At 42.9% G+C, this 16,885-nt stretch overlaps 1 protein-coding gene across 3 annotated transcripts; it reads right to left on the bottom strand.

Annotated features, from left to right (window-relative positions):
• Nucleotides 1–4,639: 4,639 nt before the first annotated feature.
• misp (mitotic spindle positioning) lies at nucleotides 4,640–14,115 on the bottom strand. 3 transcript variants are annotated; one of them, XM_071472862.1, is made up of 5 exons: nucleotides 13,956–14,115; nucleotides 8,479–10,624; nucleotides 5,713–5,942; nucleotides 5,356–5,394; nucleotides 4,640–4,935 (listed from the first exon to the last, which is right to left on the bottom strand). In XM_071472862.1, exons 1-5 carry the CDS (start codon nucleotides 14,013–14,015, stop codon nucleotides 4,831–4,833), a joined length of 2,580 nt encoding a protein of 859 aa, XP_071328963.1. In that variant the 5' UTR covers nucleotides 14,016–14,115; the 3' UTR covers nucleotides 4,640–4,830. The 3 variants fall into 3 exon arrangements, with proteins under 3 accessions (XP_071328963.1, XP_071328965.1, XP_071328964.1); XM_071472864.1 differs by lacking the exon at nucleotides 13,956–14,115 and adding an exon at nucleotides 13,216–13,291; XM_071472863.1 differs by lacking the exon at nucleotides 13,956–14,115 and adding an exon at nucleotides 13,189–13,213.
• Nucleotides 14,116–16,885: the final 2,770 nt, after the last annotated feature.

The following is a 16,885-nucleotide window of genomic DNA, read 5'->3' as shown; positions in this document are numbered from 1 at the left end:
TCTAACCTGAACCTTAAACCAAGTCTGCAATCTCAATATGAGGACCAGACTAAATGTCCTCACAAGGACACACAACAGCAAACACACACACCTCTCCTTTCTTTATTTCCTGGAGGCGATTAAGCAGCCAGCATGTCACCATGGCAACAGTGACCAGAGGAGAGAGAAAGAGAGGGAGAGAAAGCAAGAGAGTGTGTGTGTGTGTGTGGTTTTTGTGTGTGTGTGTGTGTGTGTGTGTGTGTGTGTGGTAATGTATCACTTTGATAAGCCTGTGAATATTCTCATTTGTCCAGGTCATAGTATCTCAAAGGAGTTTTAAATCGAAAGTCCAGTTGCTTTCGATTTAAAACTCCTTTGAGATCACTTTGATAGCATGTGTGCTTCTGTGTGTTGTAAACCTTTTATTTTGAAGGATCTGGATCAGTATTCAGTGTGAGTGTTTGTGGATCAAAGTGTGAAACAATCTGATTGGACGACAACAGATTCCTCCACAAAACACTGGGAACATTTCAGATGATGTGACCAGTTCCTGTAGAAGGATCATGTGTTTAGGTACTACCTAAACTGGAGTCCTGTTATTACCTGTTATCACTTGTTATTACCTGTTATTACCTGTATTACCTGTTATTACATTATATTACCTGTGTTACCTGATATTACCTGTTATCAGCATTACATGTTATTACCCGTTATTACCCGTTATTACCTGTTATTATCAGTATCACCTGTTATTGCGTGTTATTATCTGTATTACATGTATTACCTTTTATTACATGTTATCACCTGTTATGATCTGTATTGCCTGTTATCACCTGTTATTATCTGTTATCACTTATTATCTGTATTACCTGTTATTACCTGTTATTATCTGTATCACCTGTTATTACCTCTTATTACCTGTTATGACCTGTCATTACATACATCACCAGCCATTTATCACTCCAATTTACTAATAAATCCTAAGCCTAAAGTTAATCATAATTCTTAGTCTGTCACACCCAAACTGGAAGACACAAAAACCAGTCCTACTAGTTACTGTATATCGTCCACCTGCCCCGTACTCTGAGTTCTTATCTGAGTTCTCAGACTTTTTATCTGAGTTAGTTCTCAGCACAGATAAAGTTATCATGGTGGGTGATTTTAACATTCATGTAGATGTTGAAAGTGACAGTCTGAGTATTGCATTTAATTCATTATTAGACTCAATTGGCTTCTCTCAGCAAGTTAATGAACCCACTCACTCTTTTAACCAGACCCGTGATCTGGTTCTGACTTATGGGATTGACATCGAATATCTAACAGTTTCTCCCAGAAACCCTCTTTTATCTGACCATTCTCTGTTAACATTTGAGTTTTCAGTCATGGACTACACAGCATCTGGGGAAAAAATCTATTACAGCAGGTGTCTCTCTGACAATACCGTTAGCAAATTTAAAGAAAGAATCCCATCAGTACTTAGCCCACTGCCATGTATCAATGCAGTAGGGAACAGCCCTCTTAACTTCACATCCACACAGGTTGATGATCTTGTTGACAGTACTGTAGCCTCACTGCGTGCAACTTAAACAGCCTACTCTTGATCCAGATGTTTTAGCCAATTATAGACCTATATCCAACCTCCCCTTTATTTCCAAAATCCTTGAGAAGGTTGTTGCAAACCAGTTATGTGATTATTTGCACAGGAATGGTTTGTTTGAAGATTTTCAGTCAGGTTTTAGAGTCCATCATAGCACAGAAACAGCTCTGGTTAAGGTTACCAATGATCTCCTCATAGCCTCAGACAATGGACTTGTCTCTATATTTGTCCTGCTAGATCTTAGTGCTGCATTTGACACCATCGATCATAAGATTTTATTACAGAGACTAGAACATATGGTCGGCATCAAAGGAACCGCACTAAGCTGGTTTAAGTCATATCTGTCAGACAGACTCCAGTTTGTTCATGTTAATAATGACTCCTCTATCATCACAGAAGTTAGTCATGGAGTTCCACAAGGTTCTGTGCTAGGACCAATGCTCTTCAGTCTATATATGCTCCCTCTGGGAAACATTATTAGGAGGCGCCAGATGAATTTCCATTGTTACGCAGATGACACCCAGCTGTACTTATCCATGAAGCCAGGTGAGACTAACCAGGTAGCCAAGCTTCAGGTGTGTCTTAAGGACATAAAAACCTGGATGACCAGTAATTTCTTACTCTTAAATTCAGACAAAACTGAAGTTATTGTAATTGGCCCAAAACACCTCAGAGATACACTATGTGATAATATACTGACTTTGGATGACATCACCCTGGCCTCCAGTGCTACAGTCAGAAACCTTGGTGTCATTTTTGACCAGGACTTGTCCTTTACTTCACATATAAAGCAAGTCTCTAGGACAGCCTTCTTCCACCTGCACAATATTGCAAAAATCAGACCCATTCTGTGTCTAAAGGAAGCTGAAAAACTAGTTCATGCATTTGTTACCTCAAGACTGGACTACTGTAACTCTTTATTGTCAGGATGTCCCAAAAATTCAGTAAAAAGCCTCCAACTGATCCAGAATGCGGCAGCACGAGTACTGACAGGAACTAGGAAACGAGATCACATCTCTCCTGTGTTAGCTTCTCTGCATTGGCTCCCTGTAAAATCCAGGATAGAATTTAAAATCCTCCTCCTCACCTACAAAGCCATTAATGGTCAGGCACCATCGTACCTTGGAGAGCTCATAGTTCCCTATTTTCCCAATAGGACACTTCGCTCTCTAAATGCAGGTCAACTTGTGGTTCCCAGAGTTTGTAAGAGTAGAATGGGGGGCAGAGCCTTCAGCTATCAGGCTCCTCTCCTGTGGAACCAGCTCCCAGTGTGGGTTCGGGAGGCAGACACCCTCTCTACCTTTAAGATCAGGCTTAAAACGGTCTTGTTTAGTAAAGCTTATAGTTAGGGCTGGCTCGGGTATGTCCTGACCCATCCTTTAGTTATGCTGCTATAGAGCTAGACTGCTGGGGGATTCCCATGATTCACTGGGCGCTCTCTCTCTATTTCTGTCTCTCTCCCCCTCTCTCTCTCGATAACTTCATGCCATTAACTTTGTATTTTTTCTCTCCCGTAGTTTGTGCTTCTCCTCTCTCTCCCTCTCTCTGTCCTCATTCTGCAGGTATCTCTGCCCCGGGAGCGGCAGGACCCAGATCCACCACTACTCATCTTTACTATTAACCACTGTTACCTGTCATTATTATTGATAACACCATTACCGACACAGCTGTTCCTGGTCTCTCTCTCTCTCTCTTCTCTCCCCTCTCCTCCCCCTCCCCCTCTTTCTATCTTCTCCTAAACCCAACCGGTCGAGGCAGACGGCCGCCCACCCCGAGCCCGGTTCTGTTGGAGGTTTCTTCCTGTTAAAAGGGAGTTTTTCCTCCCCCCTGTCGCCAAGCGCTTGCTCTTTGTGGGAACTGTTGGGTTTATTCTGTAACAAAGTAAGGTCTTGACCTGACCCTGTAAAGTGCCTTGAGATAATGTATATTATGATTTGGCGCTATACAAATAAAATTGAATTGAAATTGAATTACCTGTTATGTTATTCTAATGAATAATGATGTGATGATGAGGTCATTTCCTACGTGTTACACAGGTAAACATACCTGTAACCTAAGCAAAGTATTGCAGGACAGTAGATGAAGTACTACAGGACACTGCACTAACACTGTAGTAAATCAGGCAGGTTGTGTTTTCTCTGTGTGCAGCATTTAAACTATGACACTTTTTCCAAAATGCTCCTATAGATGAATTAGTTAATTAACTAACTATTGGTGGTGAATTACCTATTTGTTGATGACAGAACACAGACCAAGCGTTCAGGGGAGAAGTTGAATTAATTCAAATATGATTTCAATCTTTGTGAACAGATGAATCCTCGGGGTCAGTGAAGAACATCCCACAGCCCCAGAGCAGTAGTTTAACATATTTAAAGATGTTCCTGTCATGCACATGACAGGAAGTGATGCCATGAAGCTCTGAGAGGAATCTACCCCCTGACCCCCCACCCCACCTTCATCTGAAGGTTCACATCAGTCTCAACCAAAGCTGTCCACATGTTGACAGCCATCTGATGATGCCAACAGAGGAGCGTTTAGCATCTCAAACTGCTCATTAGCATCAAACAAACAGCCACATCTGTCCTCTTTGAATTCACAGCTGGAGTCTCAGGGTTATTGTTGCTTTCATGTTTCTGTTGCAGACAGATTCCACTGTTTATCCAAGGTTCTCTCCCCTCTCAAACTCACCTGGCAGGTAATCTTACCCTAACCTGTCTCTGTCAGAGAGGACACCTGACATGTAGGTCACTAAGAAGAAGATCTTCTTCCTGTGCACATCTGTGACAGATGCTGGAGTTGAGGGCACAGTACTTATTACTACATCATTACATCAGTACTCAGTAGCTGGAACTACATTATTTCATCAGTACTCAGTAGTTGGTACTTCATTATTTCATCTGTACTCAGCAGTTAGTACTACATTCTTGTTCCTGCTGCAGTAGGTGACCACATTTTGCCGTGATGACACAGATACACAAACACACAGACAAACACACACTGTCCTGGCTGGTTATGATGAAAACAATCAGAAACTGTCATCAGATGAACAAAGTGCTGCTTCACTCAGTTTAAATATTTGTTTCAGCAGATTTCATCCCTTTTCTACACTAATCAGACAGTTTGAATCTGTTTGTGGTGCTCAGCTGATGGGAAGAGGAAAGGAAATGATGTTTTAAAAGATCAATCTGAGTGCTCCAGTTTAAAATCATTTTAAAGTCCTCCTGTGGGTCCTAGTCTTGGATCTGGTCCTGGAACTAGTCCTGCTGGTCTTGCTGGTTCTCCTGGTTGACAAACATTCCAGCCTCCCATTGCAGTGCTCGCTGGTTTTTATGTCGAACGACTCGAGTTGACTCAACAACCTGAAGACAAAGAGACAAAAACAAGAGACAAAGAGATAAGAAGACAAAGAGACAGAGACAAACAAGGAGACAAAACAGAAAGAGGTAAGGAGACAGAGAGACAGAGACAAGAAGACAAGAAGACAAGGACACAGAGATGGAGCCTCAGCCTTCAGCCTTAAACACTAATTTTTCTTCACAAAGTTTGAAATGAGCAACTTCCTTAAAGGAACCGTTCAGTCTCTCGTGGGGTCAGCAGAGTCAGGACATGGTTAGCTTAGCATAAAGAAGTCTGTGCAGCTTCTGCAGTGCTTTTTGGACACTGTGGGAAGAGTCACCATGTCATCTGCTGTACCCCACAGAGAGGAGCGTGACACAAAAGTGTCAATTAGACTGTTTCCAGAATGTGCAATTGCTCCTTTACAAGAAGCCTGGTCCTACCTCATTGTTGACATCATCAATCGGTTGGATTCCTGCATACTGAAAGAAAAACATAGAGAGAAAACATTAAGCCTCAAACCTTCTTCAGATAGACTCTGCTCCTGTCTGGTGAGAGCCTGAATGAATTTGGTAGTTTTGATAATTATTTCTGTCAGTTATGATTTAGAGGTGGGTCAAGAGGTTGTTGAGCCTCCAGACACACCTGAAGCTGTTCCACTGAAACACAAATATCCAAGATAAAGGAAATGAAAACCAGGAAGTAGCTGTTTGGATGATGACTTTATTCTGACAAACTTAACTATAACTGACAGGATAAGACACAAAACCTTCAAAGTAAGAGCCTTGCTATTGACTTACTGAGCTCTCCTCCAGCTTCAGCTTGACTCGTCTGTCCTCAAAGTCCTGCATTAGGGTCTCTGAGAGACCCCTGAGAGGAGGCCGGGCTGACCGGACCACTGTGGGGGAGGAGGAGGAGGAGGAGGAGGTTGGGGGGGGCGAGGTGGTCCAGGGCTGAGCAGTGATGAAGGAGATGGAGGGCAGACGGACGGAGGGACGGGAGGAGGAAGAGGACAGTCTGACAGGTTTATCTGAAACAACAGGAAGGAAGATGATAACTCCATTACCTATACAGCTGTCCCTGGTCTCTCTCTCTCTCTTTTCTCCTCCTCCCACCCACCCTTTCTCCTCCTAAACCCAACCGGTCGAGGCAGACGGCCGCCCACCCTGAGCCCGGTTCTGTTGGAGGTTTCTTCCTGTTAAAGGGAGTTTTTCCTCCCCCCTGTCGCCAAGCGCTGCTCTTTGTGGGAACTGTTGGTTTCTCTCTATAATAAAGGTCTTGACCTGACCCTGTAAAGAGCCTTGAGATAATGTATATTATGATTTGAGGCTATACAAATAAAATTGAATTGAATTGAATTGAATTGAAGATACGTGAGTGACATCATGAGCAACATCATGAGCAACACAATGTGAAAGACACAGTGATAGAGGTCAGAGGTCACTGTATTTGAGGATCAGAATGATGTGTCCTGCAGGTGGAGCTGTTTCCATCATGTTTCAGTTCACAGCAGCTGAAGATGTGTCTCTGATGCTGGAACATGATCCAACACACACTTCAGTCTGATAACGCACACTCAGCAGATGGTTGGCAGTCTGAGTGACCACAGAAAATTTGTATCAGACCAACAGTCGTGTCCGTGTGAACAGGTTTGTCCACCTGCTCATACTGGACCTGAACAGTTCTCTGTGATGTGAAGGTTCATCATGTGGATCTTCAGCTCAGCATGGAAACATGAAGAGGGAATTGATTGGTTCTGACTGATGGATACACACTCACACAGACACATGACAGTTACAATGTGAACCAGTAACATTATATACACAATCTCCCTTACATATCCTGTAGTCATCTTTGATTGTACATGGTTCCTAGACCCTTCCTCTGCAAACTAAATCATGTCTTTGTTAATTCACATTGAACTGACATCAGGTTTTGCACAGATATTTGCATGTTAATTTACCTACATCTTGAACTTTTTTCTTTAAACCATAGCAGAGTCAACAGGTTTTGAGTCACTAAGAGTAACCACCTCCCATGAGTTTTTATTTTCAGCTGTAATTTTCAGCTGCTCAGTGACAGAACTGTCCAGGAAAGAGATGTGCTGGACTGTAACAAGGACCAGAGGACCACATTCTTACATTGTCTCCCAGCCATCAATGAGAACCAGGTATGTGCAGCAGTGATTTAAGGGTCTGACCATGGAACCGCATCCAGTGTTATGTTAAATACTGTTAGTAGAAATCGAGAATTCACTACAACCCTGTTTGGAGAGAGAAATGAAGCTGAGAACTATAAATGTAGATGATCAAATCTGTCTGAAGTTTTTCTTCAAAACTACAAATGTTATTTTTGTGGCTTCATGCTTTCAGGGTGCAGCTGAAACCTTCCAGTTAATCATCAGTCAAACTGCAGTGGAGCTCTTCGTCCTCAGCCTCCTGAAGCTGCTGGACTTTGGCCTAAGTTACTCATTGTCTCTGGTTTTTATGTGATACACAGCAGGGTCCACACCAGAGTCCATTCAGGTTTCAGTCTATTCAACCCAAATATTTAAAAAACCATTCATCGGTGTTCGATGATTTCCTTCCTTTCAGGCAGCTGTTGGTCAGCAGATCATTTCTTTGAATATCAATCAGCAGAGATTTAAAACCTGCTGCAGAGAAAGAATCCATTACAGTCAACATCACGTCTGTTTTTATTGACATCAAAGGTCACAAATCACTGCAGTGTCACTGTGTGGTGGAGCATGCTGTGTCTGGGAGGTCACCTACACCTACACCTACAAGGTGTCTTTTGTTCTGAGACTTGGAATTTGGCCTCATCACTCTTCATCATATTTGTCAGATCACTGAGTTTACTGGAGGTGGAACGACTAAGCAGAAACCACCACTAATGAAAGGCAAGTATTGAATAACATCTTGTGTTTTATGGGGCACTACATTCCCAACTATCTTTTGGCTCTGAACAGTAACTTCCTTGATGTAACACTACGGTCTTTGTGCAAATGAAACAAACCAGATGTAATGAGTTAATGAGTGAGATTTAGAGGTGCTGGCTGGGCTAACCAGCTTATGATTGAATCTTCATATTTATTGCACGGATATTTGCATGTTAATTTACCTACATCTTGAACTTTTTTCTTTAAACCATAGCAGAATTTCTTTTTCCTCAGGACCCCTTGGCTTGGAGGTGCTACACTTTGCACATTCAATGTTTAAAACTGCAATAACTTGTTATAATTTACTTATGAATATATGATGGTTCAAGATTCATTTACTTAGGTCATCAGTCATGTCCACACTCTCTCCTTCAGCAGCAGCTATCAGATAAACTGAGTTCACTCTTAATTTTCCCTCCATCATGAAAAGACACAGCATGAAACATCAAACATTGATCACAAAAAAAAAAAATCACCTCATCCCAAACAATCTGAGAGCAATCAGGTTACTCAAAATCAACTGACCCACAGTGAGCCTGGGGCTTTGGAATCTCATGGAGGTCTGAGGAACTGGTGTAGTTTCCCAATTTTCCAGGTTGGTAATCCAGCTTTCATAGGCACCACATACCTGTATTTGCAGGTGGGTAGAACTGACTGATGGCCATCTTGGTTGCCTGTTCCACCAGGGGAACCGGAGAAAAGAGCTGCTGACTGGTTTTCTCCCTGGACTCCCTCAGCTCCTGATCCCGTCTCAGGGAATCCTCAATCTCCTTCTCAATGAAATCTGGAGCACCTTGTCCTCTAGACTGTAGGCCGGTAGACTCCAGGTTTTCCCTCCAGGACAGAGATGTAGTAGAACTTGTTTCTCGCAAAAGAGTTAGTGTTGGGGAGGTGGGAGAGGAGGTGTGTGAAGGTAAAGAAGTAATTTGATCCTGGTGGAAACTTCTTGTGTTCTGGACCCCTGAGCCCCTTGCAATTGAGAAGGGAGCTGAATACATTTGACTGATGGGCAACTTGGTGTCTTCAGGGTGTCGATGAGGACAGCAGGGAGAGGGGAAGATGTCTGTCTCTCCAGACTCAGACTGAAGTCTTTCCTCTGCCCTCCTGTCTTTGTCTTGTTGGTCAAACTTGCTCTTTATGACCACCAGCTGCTGTGGAGGATCTTGGCTGTATTGCCCCAGGATCCCACTCTGCTGCTGAGGTTCCTCCCTCCTCTGGTTTTCTCTCTGGATTTCTCGCTGAATGATGAAGCTCACTCTGGACTTTTCTTTGGCTTTGATGGGTGTTAGCGGTGACTGTAAACGTTTAGTTTTGATCTCCACCATCTCCACCCTGCTGTCGCTATGTGTCAGGCCTCGAGAGCGCCGCAGGTTCTCCTCACGTTCCTGAACTAACCGGATCTCCCTTTCAATCGGGGTCTCACACTCATTCATGGATTTGCAGCTCCTGTTCTCTTGCTGTGTGCTGTCATTGAACATGCCTTCATCATTGGTGTTGCCACCGCTTACCTCGACCATCAGCTCCTCCAAGCCAAAGTCCAGGTCATCAAACACGCTGCTCTGTCTACTTAGACTCTCCTCAGTGCGGCACACCATCACCTTTCTCTCTAGGTAGGTCTCACCCTCTTCTGATGGTTTAAACTGAGTTGTGTCTTCATTTATCTGCATGTTGTCCAATGTCTCCACCCACCTTGATGAGGACACATCAGGATCTTGCTGCAGAGATGAGTTTAGATGTGTTTTTGAGGACCTCAGAGGGTTGAGGACTGCCATCAACCGGTCCTGCTCCATCTTCAGGAACTGTTGTCGGGCAGCACTGAAGTTGATCTGCTTGTTGTCAATGGTCCCAGGTTCAGCAGGGCGAGGAGGTTCTGGTATGGAGCTGACAGGACTGTAGCTCACACTGAAACCTTCTATCAGTTTGTTTGTAGATCTGCTCAGATCTAGATTCTCAAGAGCAGTCATCTGATCTTTGAACACTGAGTTCTTCTTCGGTGCTTGGCTACGAATTATCTCCTTGCGGAGCTGCTTCTCCTCTTCCTCCCCAACCACTTTGATGGTATTCTTTGTATCCACTTCGTACTGTGGGTCTCCCTTGCTATCTGAGAATAGACTCTGTGGCTTCCTGCCGTTGGTATATGTCTGTAGTTTGAATCCTTTCTCCTCCTTCAGGGTGGCCAGCTGAGTCTGCCGCTGTGGTGAGACCATCCAGGCTTCATTCAGTTCAGCTTCAGGACTTGCCGGATCCTCCACAAAAGAGTAGAAGCCACAGTGTGAGCCCAAGCTGCTGGTGGGACTGCTAGGGTTACTGGGGCTGCTGAGATACCACTCATCACTGATGCTGCCTCTGTCCTGTGAAACTGAGACCTGCTGGGCCTGACCTACCACGTCTGGGGACCCTTCACCCGGCTTGGAGGAGATGACCATTGATGAATGGCTGCGTGTGATGGAGATGCTGTCTGAGCTGAAGACTGGATCGTCCAGGTCATGGGCATCACTTTGGGTGGGGCCAGCAATGGTCCTTAGGTCTGAGGGTTGCAGCAGGGGGGACAGGGGTTTTAGTACCCACTTCCTTGGGGTGCTGTCCATGGCTGCAGGGGGCACTGCAGGTGGTGGTATAGGGGGTGCTGCTGGGGGCACTGCAGATGGTGCTATAGGGGGTGCTGCAGGGGGTGCTGTGAGGCTAACAGGAGATGGAAGTTCTGATGGAGGAAGATGATGAGCAGAGCTTGATGTTTGAAAACTCTGAGTCAGAACATCCTGACGACCAAGTCTCTGAAACAATAGAGAGGATAGTTACTATGGAAACAAGTCAATTACAATTGGAAGCAGAGAGGATGTTGGTTTCTAAACAACAGAATGGACGAGAACAACACAGAGGACAAGTTGGTTTCCATGGAAACAGGTCTGCTACTATGGAAACAACACAGAAGGCAGGTTGGTTTCCATGGAAACAGGTTTGTTACAGTGGAGACAGGTTGGTTACTATAGAAACAGCAGCATCAGGTTATGGCCGCTCTGCTCTGTATGGGATCTTTTCAGTTCTGCATCATATCAATAATTCCTGAATACTGGCAAAGAACTGCGGGATTCAAAGTCTTTCAGTTTTAAATAGAATATGAATGTGAATATGGATCTCTTCCTTTCATCCCTAACAGTAATTGTCAGATATTAATGGCTATGATTAGCAGTGTTTCACATCAGAAAACATATAAAACTGATATTACTGACTGAAGTGCTGACATTCAAATTGAATGATTCGTCTGGATTTAAAGAGAAATGGTTTCATGAAACACTGCAGGTGAGTGTCAGATAACATCTGACTATAGCTGGGGATATTTCTATGAAGAGTGTCAGTTGTGTTTTATGGTTTGGAGAAAATAAAAATGAATTCAGGGAAATGTGAAGAATGTCAATAAAGTTTATCAGCGCTGACTGATCAGTGATAACAGTGATCACAGTGTTGGCTGCCTGCCAGCACAGGAAGGTAACTGAGATCAGGTGACTGTTTGCTCCAAAAGCACCTTGAGGTGAGGTGTTTACAAATAGCTGAGCTCAGAGTAATTAATCTACTTAATCAACTTAATTAATCAACTACTGAAAATGATTACATTTGAATAACAGATCAATTTCAGCCAAAAGCTTGTTACAGATTTTCAGACATAGTTTAATCTTCCTCAGTTTGTTGATTTGATTCCACATCAACCTGAAGGTCAAAGAGTTTTTAATCTGATCATAAAACAGCAACATCATTCTGAACAAGGTTTAAGGTTCGAATCCAGACTCTGTGATGACAGTGTAATAAAACTTAAGACACCACACATATAAAGAATGTAGCCTCAGTATGAAACTGACCTGAGACACGTGAATATTGTATAGTTTTATATAGTATATATGTTATAGAGTGAAAGTACATTTACTCAAGGTCTGTACTTAAGAACAAACTTAGTGTCACTGTGTGTGAACATCCTCAGTACCATGACACAGCTGATTCACTCTGTAGCCGAACCAGTGCTGGTCACTTATCACCAGGATAACTATTAAATTAAATAACTATTTTTTAAATATTATATTAATTAACTACCCATGACACACACATATTAAACCAAGCTGAAAACTACTTTGTATCTTATTTTGTTTTTTCTAGTGATGAGTTCAGTGTCTTTGTCTGAAGACTGTAAATTATATTTAGAAATCTTCTCTAGAGAGACAGGAATAAAATACTGAACCCTTTTATTTTGTTGGTCTAAGAATAGTTACACACACACACACTCACACGCTCACACACACACACTCGGTGCAGGTGTGGACATGTGTGTGGTCACATGATGATGCAGGTTCTCCTCTGATGTCTTGTGTGTTACAGCTGTTTTACTTCAGTCTGTATCAGTCTGATAAGCTGTCGCTCCTACAGTCACTCTGTCAGTCTGCTGATAGCACACATACACACACACACACACACACACACACACACACTCTTGCTCTCTCTCAGACAGTAAAGACTAACCCTGACATCCCTCAGCTTTAACAAGTAACTGACAGACAGGAGGTCAGAGGTCAGAGGATCAAAATAAACCCTGAGAGTGAAACAGTGAAAATAGTAAATGAAAATCTGAATAAACCTGAAACTGATCAGCTGATCCACAGACAGACAGTGTTAATGTTAATGTTAATGCCTGTCTGCCTGTCTGTTTGTCTGACTCCATGATGTTTGCTGCAGCGCCACCCTCAGGACAAACATCAATATTTATACTGTTTTACTTTATTCTACACTTCTTTGTTAAGTTGCAGTTGAATCACTTTAACCTGTGAGTGCTTCTTTAGTTAAAGATGAAACCACAAACAGTAGAAACAAGAAGAAGAGAACTGACAACACTTTTACTGATCATTTAACAAACTGTCTCACTGAGTCTGAACTGAACTAAATCAGATGATTCATCCACAGTAGAAATGACCAGTCAAAGAGATGCTGGTAATCATGAATAGTACATTTCTCTGAAGTACATTTTCTTGATTAAACTGTTACTGAAGTAAAGTTCAGGACTCTGACAGAGACTTTACAGTGTGTACCTCCACCTGACAACACAGAACTGATCAGCCCGGTGTTTCCTGTAGGAGTCGCCAGCAGCTTCACGTTTTACACAAGAACATTTTTATAAAAGTTCAAATATTTTGTTCTTTGTTTGTAGTAGTTTTGTGTTAGTTTGTTCTGATGCAGCATTAAAAAATATAAAAGTTTTTCACACAAGACGAAAAACACTGAACTGTACCTTTATCTGCTGTTGACAAGTGAAAAAAGATGAATTTGTCATTTTATTTTATTTGTTTTTAAAACTTACTTTTCTCATTGAAGTTGATTTTCTTACCTCAGATCAGTTTCCTGTGAGGAGCAGCAGAAACAGTCTGAATAACAACTGACAAAGTCCACTGTCTATCATCCCATCTGTGGCCCCGCCCACTACACACAGACCCACCCACTGACATACGCACACACACACACACACACACACACACACACAAACACACACACACACACACAAAGACACACACACAAACACACACACACACACACACACACACACATATTTTTACATCTGTACTTGTGTGGACTCTCATGTTCATGTGTCTTTGCTTTGGTCCTGGACCTGGAGGGTCAGCTCTGGACCAGCTCCACAGACTCTGCAGATCTCTGACACATCAGTCGTTTTAATTCTGAGTTTTGTGAGTTAAAGTGAAGGATCTTGACCTGTCACAGTCCAGGTCCTGGTGTGAGGTTTAGTTTGTCAGCTGCTGCCCTCTGCTGGTCCTATAGGTCTCTGACATCTGACATCACCTCACGTGTTTCGCATTATTTCACGCCAACAGGAAGTTAGCCAGCTCAGTAAAAGAGGGTCTCCCAAGTACACCAAAAACTGCAAAAAACCCCAAAACCCCAAACACTCCAAACCCCCCAGAGCACAGAACCCTGAAAACCTGTTTCATTATTAACAGCCAGTTCTCTGTGAATTCATCATTATTTCATTCAGTCAGTTTAATGACTTTAATCAGCTGGATCAAGCTGTTGTTTGTTTGTTTGTTTGTTTGTTTGTTTGTTTGTTTGTCTCACCTTTGTTTCCAGGTCCAGACTCTGACAGAGAACCTGCCATGGAGGAGTGTACCTGAACATCCTGACCTCCACTGGTCCCAGCTGGATCTGACTGGTTCCTCCCAATGATGACGATGATGATGTTAGTCAGACCCCTTAGCCAGCAGGAACCAATCACCATCAAGCCTGAGAGAGACAGAGAGGTACAAATAGTACATATATTCAAGTACAGAGTAAATACTGAGGTACTTCAGCATTTTAATGTTCTGCTACTTTATATTTTTACTGCAGTACAGAGAACTGTAGTACTTTTACTGCAATACATTCACTGACAGCTGCAGTCACTTTACAGATTCATATTGTAATAACACGTAACTAACATATTAAACAGTAAATTAACCCATGCAACAATAAAACCAATAGAATCAGCTCCAACGTCAACATGTTGTTTACATGATGATGATCAGTGGTCTATCATACATAATAATAATAATAATAATAATATTATCAGCTATGTTTCAGACACTATGTAGAAACCAAACTGATCTGTTGTGTTTTTAACGTGATGATGACTCAGCTACACTGTAAAGAGCTCCTTTCAGGTTTTTAATTTTTGAACAACTGAAAAACTGTCAGAGATCATTTCCTCCCACCTTGCTGCAGGTGACCTGTGACCTGCAGTGACCTGTGACCTGTGACCTTCTCATTGAGTTGATTGTATTTTGTATTTTCACTTATTGTCACAACAATCAAACTGAATAAGAATCAGCCTGTTTACAAACAATCGTTTACTGCTGTTACCATAGAAACACAGCTGTCAATCACTGTGGGAGCATCAGCAAAGACCAATCATACTGTCTGAATGTTGGAGGTGGGCGGGACTGACATACACTTTACATTTCATTTCATTACTGATCATAACTTTGTCAAACTAATTTATAGATCAACCCAGTCAGATGATCAGAAACAGTGATGTCATGATGATGTCACACAGGTAAGACCAAACAGAAACAAACTGAACAAGGACTCACCTGCAGGTTCAACTCAAGCTGATGGAGGACTACACAGACTGAGAGTCTGTGTGTGTGTGTGTGTGTGTGTTAGTGTTGGTGTGTCGTGGGTGTGGTCAGTCATTGTGTGTGTATCTGTTGGTCAGCAGCATTCCTGAAATATTCTACCGCTCAGCAACACACACAAACACACAGGCACACACATACACACACACGCGCAGATGCAGACACACACACACACACACAGCTGCTGTACTAGGTCTGTTAATTAGTATGTTGGTAGTATAGTGTGGACAATTGAAATGTTTGTTGACCTTGTTGACTTTTGTGTAGATCAATAAATACTGTTGTCGTCCTTATTATTGTGTATGTTCACTGTGATAAGTGGCTGATTGAAAGAGTCAGAGCTCAGACTCAACCCTTCACAAATCGATTGTGTATGCCCCAGATGTTAGCTGTCTCAATGGAACTAACCAGGCTGTGAGACTATTGTATTGTTTGGTTATAGTCCTAATCTCTGGTAGTTAGCCCACCTTACTCATTATTAATAATTTACATTAATAATTCTTTGATGTAATAATTTATGATCATCTTTGATAATCATAAATTATAGATAATAAATAAACTCCTACCAGACCCGGCATCTGGTGCCCTGTGTGAGGCTCTCAATATACCAGCCTTTTCATAGTGTATATGGATAACAATCAATATTTAATAATTTTTGAATTATTAACTGTTCTCTCAAAGTTCAATCTTTGAATTTTTGACTTCTTTAAGTTTCTGCCAAGCGTGTTGCAAGTGTAGGTGTGTGTTTGGCGTAGTGTACACTAGTGGCCGAGGTGTTGAGAGTGGTTGGCATTTGCTTGCTAGGGGTACGGTTTCTAACAAGCTAGTTGGTGGATGTTCCTGGTCTGTACTGGAGCCAAGCACAAGTTGTGGCTGCTCGCCCTGCCCCCCTGGGAATTTGGTGCATTGCCCCTGGCATCGAGGAGGGTCCACATCTTGCGCCCCAACCCAGGGAGGAGGCCTGCAAACTGGAAAAAGCCAGCCAGCTGTGCAGGTGCTGGAGTTCACTGTCTGTATAAGATTTGAAGCTACCCAGATGGAACAACTGATTGACAGGGATGCACACACTGGTGGACAAGTGAACCCCATTGGCATACTGGGAGTCTAACAACCCCCACTGGCGCAGCCCCTGAGTTCACCATTCTGGGCACTTTTCAGTACCTCTTCCTCTACAACCTCAATGAAAGCATCCGGTATGATGTTACCATGCACTGCCGAACCGGTAAGCATACAATGCAGGAAATCAGGAGGTATGTACAGCTAGCATGTCAAATGTGTGTCCCCCCAGCCAGAGGGCATGAGGCTTGTGTCCTGGACATCCAAGCATCGTAGAGTGACACCTTGGTGCTAGATGGCAACAAAGTGCTTTGCACCAGGGCAAATACTGGTTGCTGACCACCCCACCAGCAGGGTGTGACATAGAGCCAAGGAATTGGTGGTCAAGTGGAAAACCAAGTCACGGTGGCATGACTCCTTCCAGCCTGAGGGAGGAACCCATCACAAACAGAACACCAACCAGTCAGGCAGAGTCAGTGTGGTGCAGAGGTGTTTGGCAAGTCAATGAAGCAGTTTGAGGCACCCTGCAGCCTGCCCAGACCACCAGGTTTCCCAGCTCCCTTTGTCAACCTGACTAGGCTTAACTTCACTTATCAAATTAAGTTATTTAGAAACACTGTCAGCATACACTTCCCAGCATACACTGCAGCAGGGTTAAGATTCTCTAGGATGGAGGCTATGATGTGTAATTTTATAGATAATGTGTCAGATTTTTTTCTCTCTGATGCATATGAAAACAACAACAAAAAAACAGGTAGACAGGTACATGAGAGACTCACTGAACCCAGACACAAACTTTCAGAAGATGATCAGAATTTA

The sequence above is a fragment of the Trachinotus anak genome, unplaced genomic scaffold (genome assembly GCF_046630095.1).
Source record: "Trachinotus anak isolate AG129_WGS33_773 ecotype Australia unplaced genomic scaffold, CSIRO_AGI_Tana_v1 ptg000040l, whole genome shotgun sequence".
Taxonomy (NCBI): domain Eukaryota; kingdom Metazoa; phylum Chordata; class Actinopteri; order Carangiformes; family Carangidae; genus Trachinotus; species Trachinotus anak.
Note: the sequence above shows the minus strand (reverse complement) of the source record. Positions and strands in the feature narration are given on the sequence as shown.

Excerpts from the sequence above, each read along its gene's own strand:
- misp (XM_071472862.1), bottom strand. The coding sequence starts at position 14,015 with ATGTTCAGGTACACTCCTCCATGGCAGGTTCTCTGTCAGAGTCTGGAC. Across the intron at positions 5,943-8,478 it reads CTACCCACCTGCAAATACAG|ATAAACCTGTCAGACTGTCC; the intron begins GTATGTGGTGCC and ends CTGTTGTTTCAG. Across the intron at positions 5,395-5,712 it reads TGAAGCTGGAGGAGAGCTCA|TATGCAGGAATCCAACCGAT; the intron begins GTAAGTCAATAG and ends TTTTTCTTTCAG.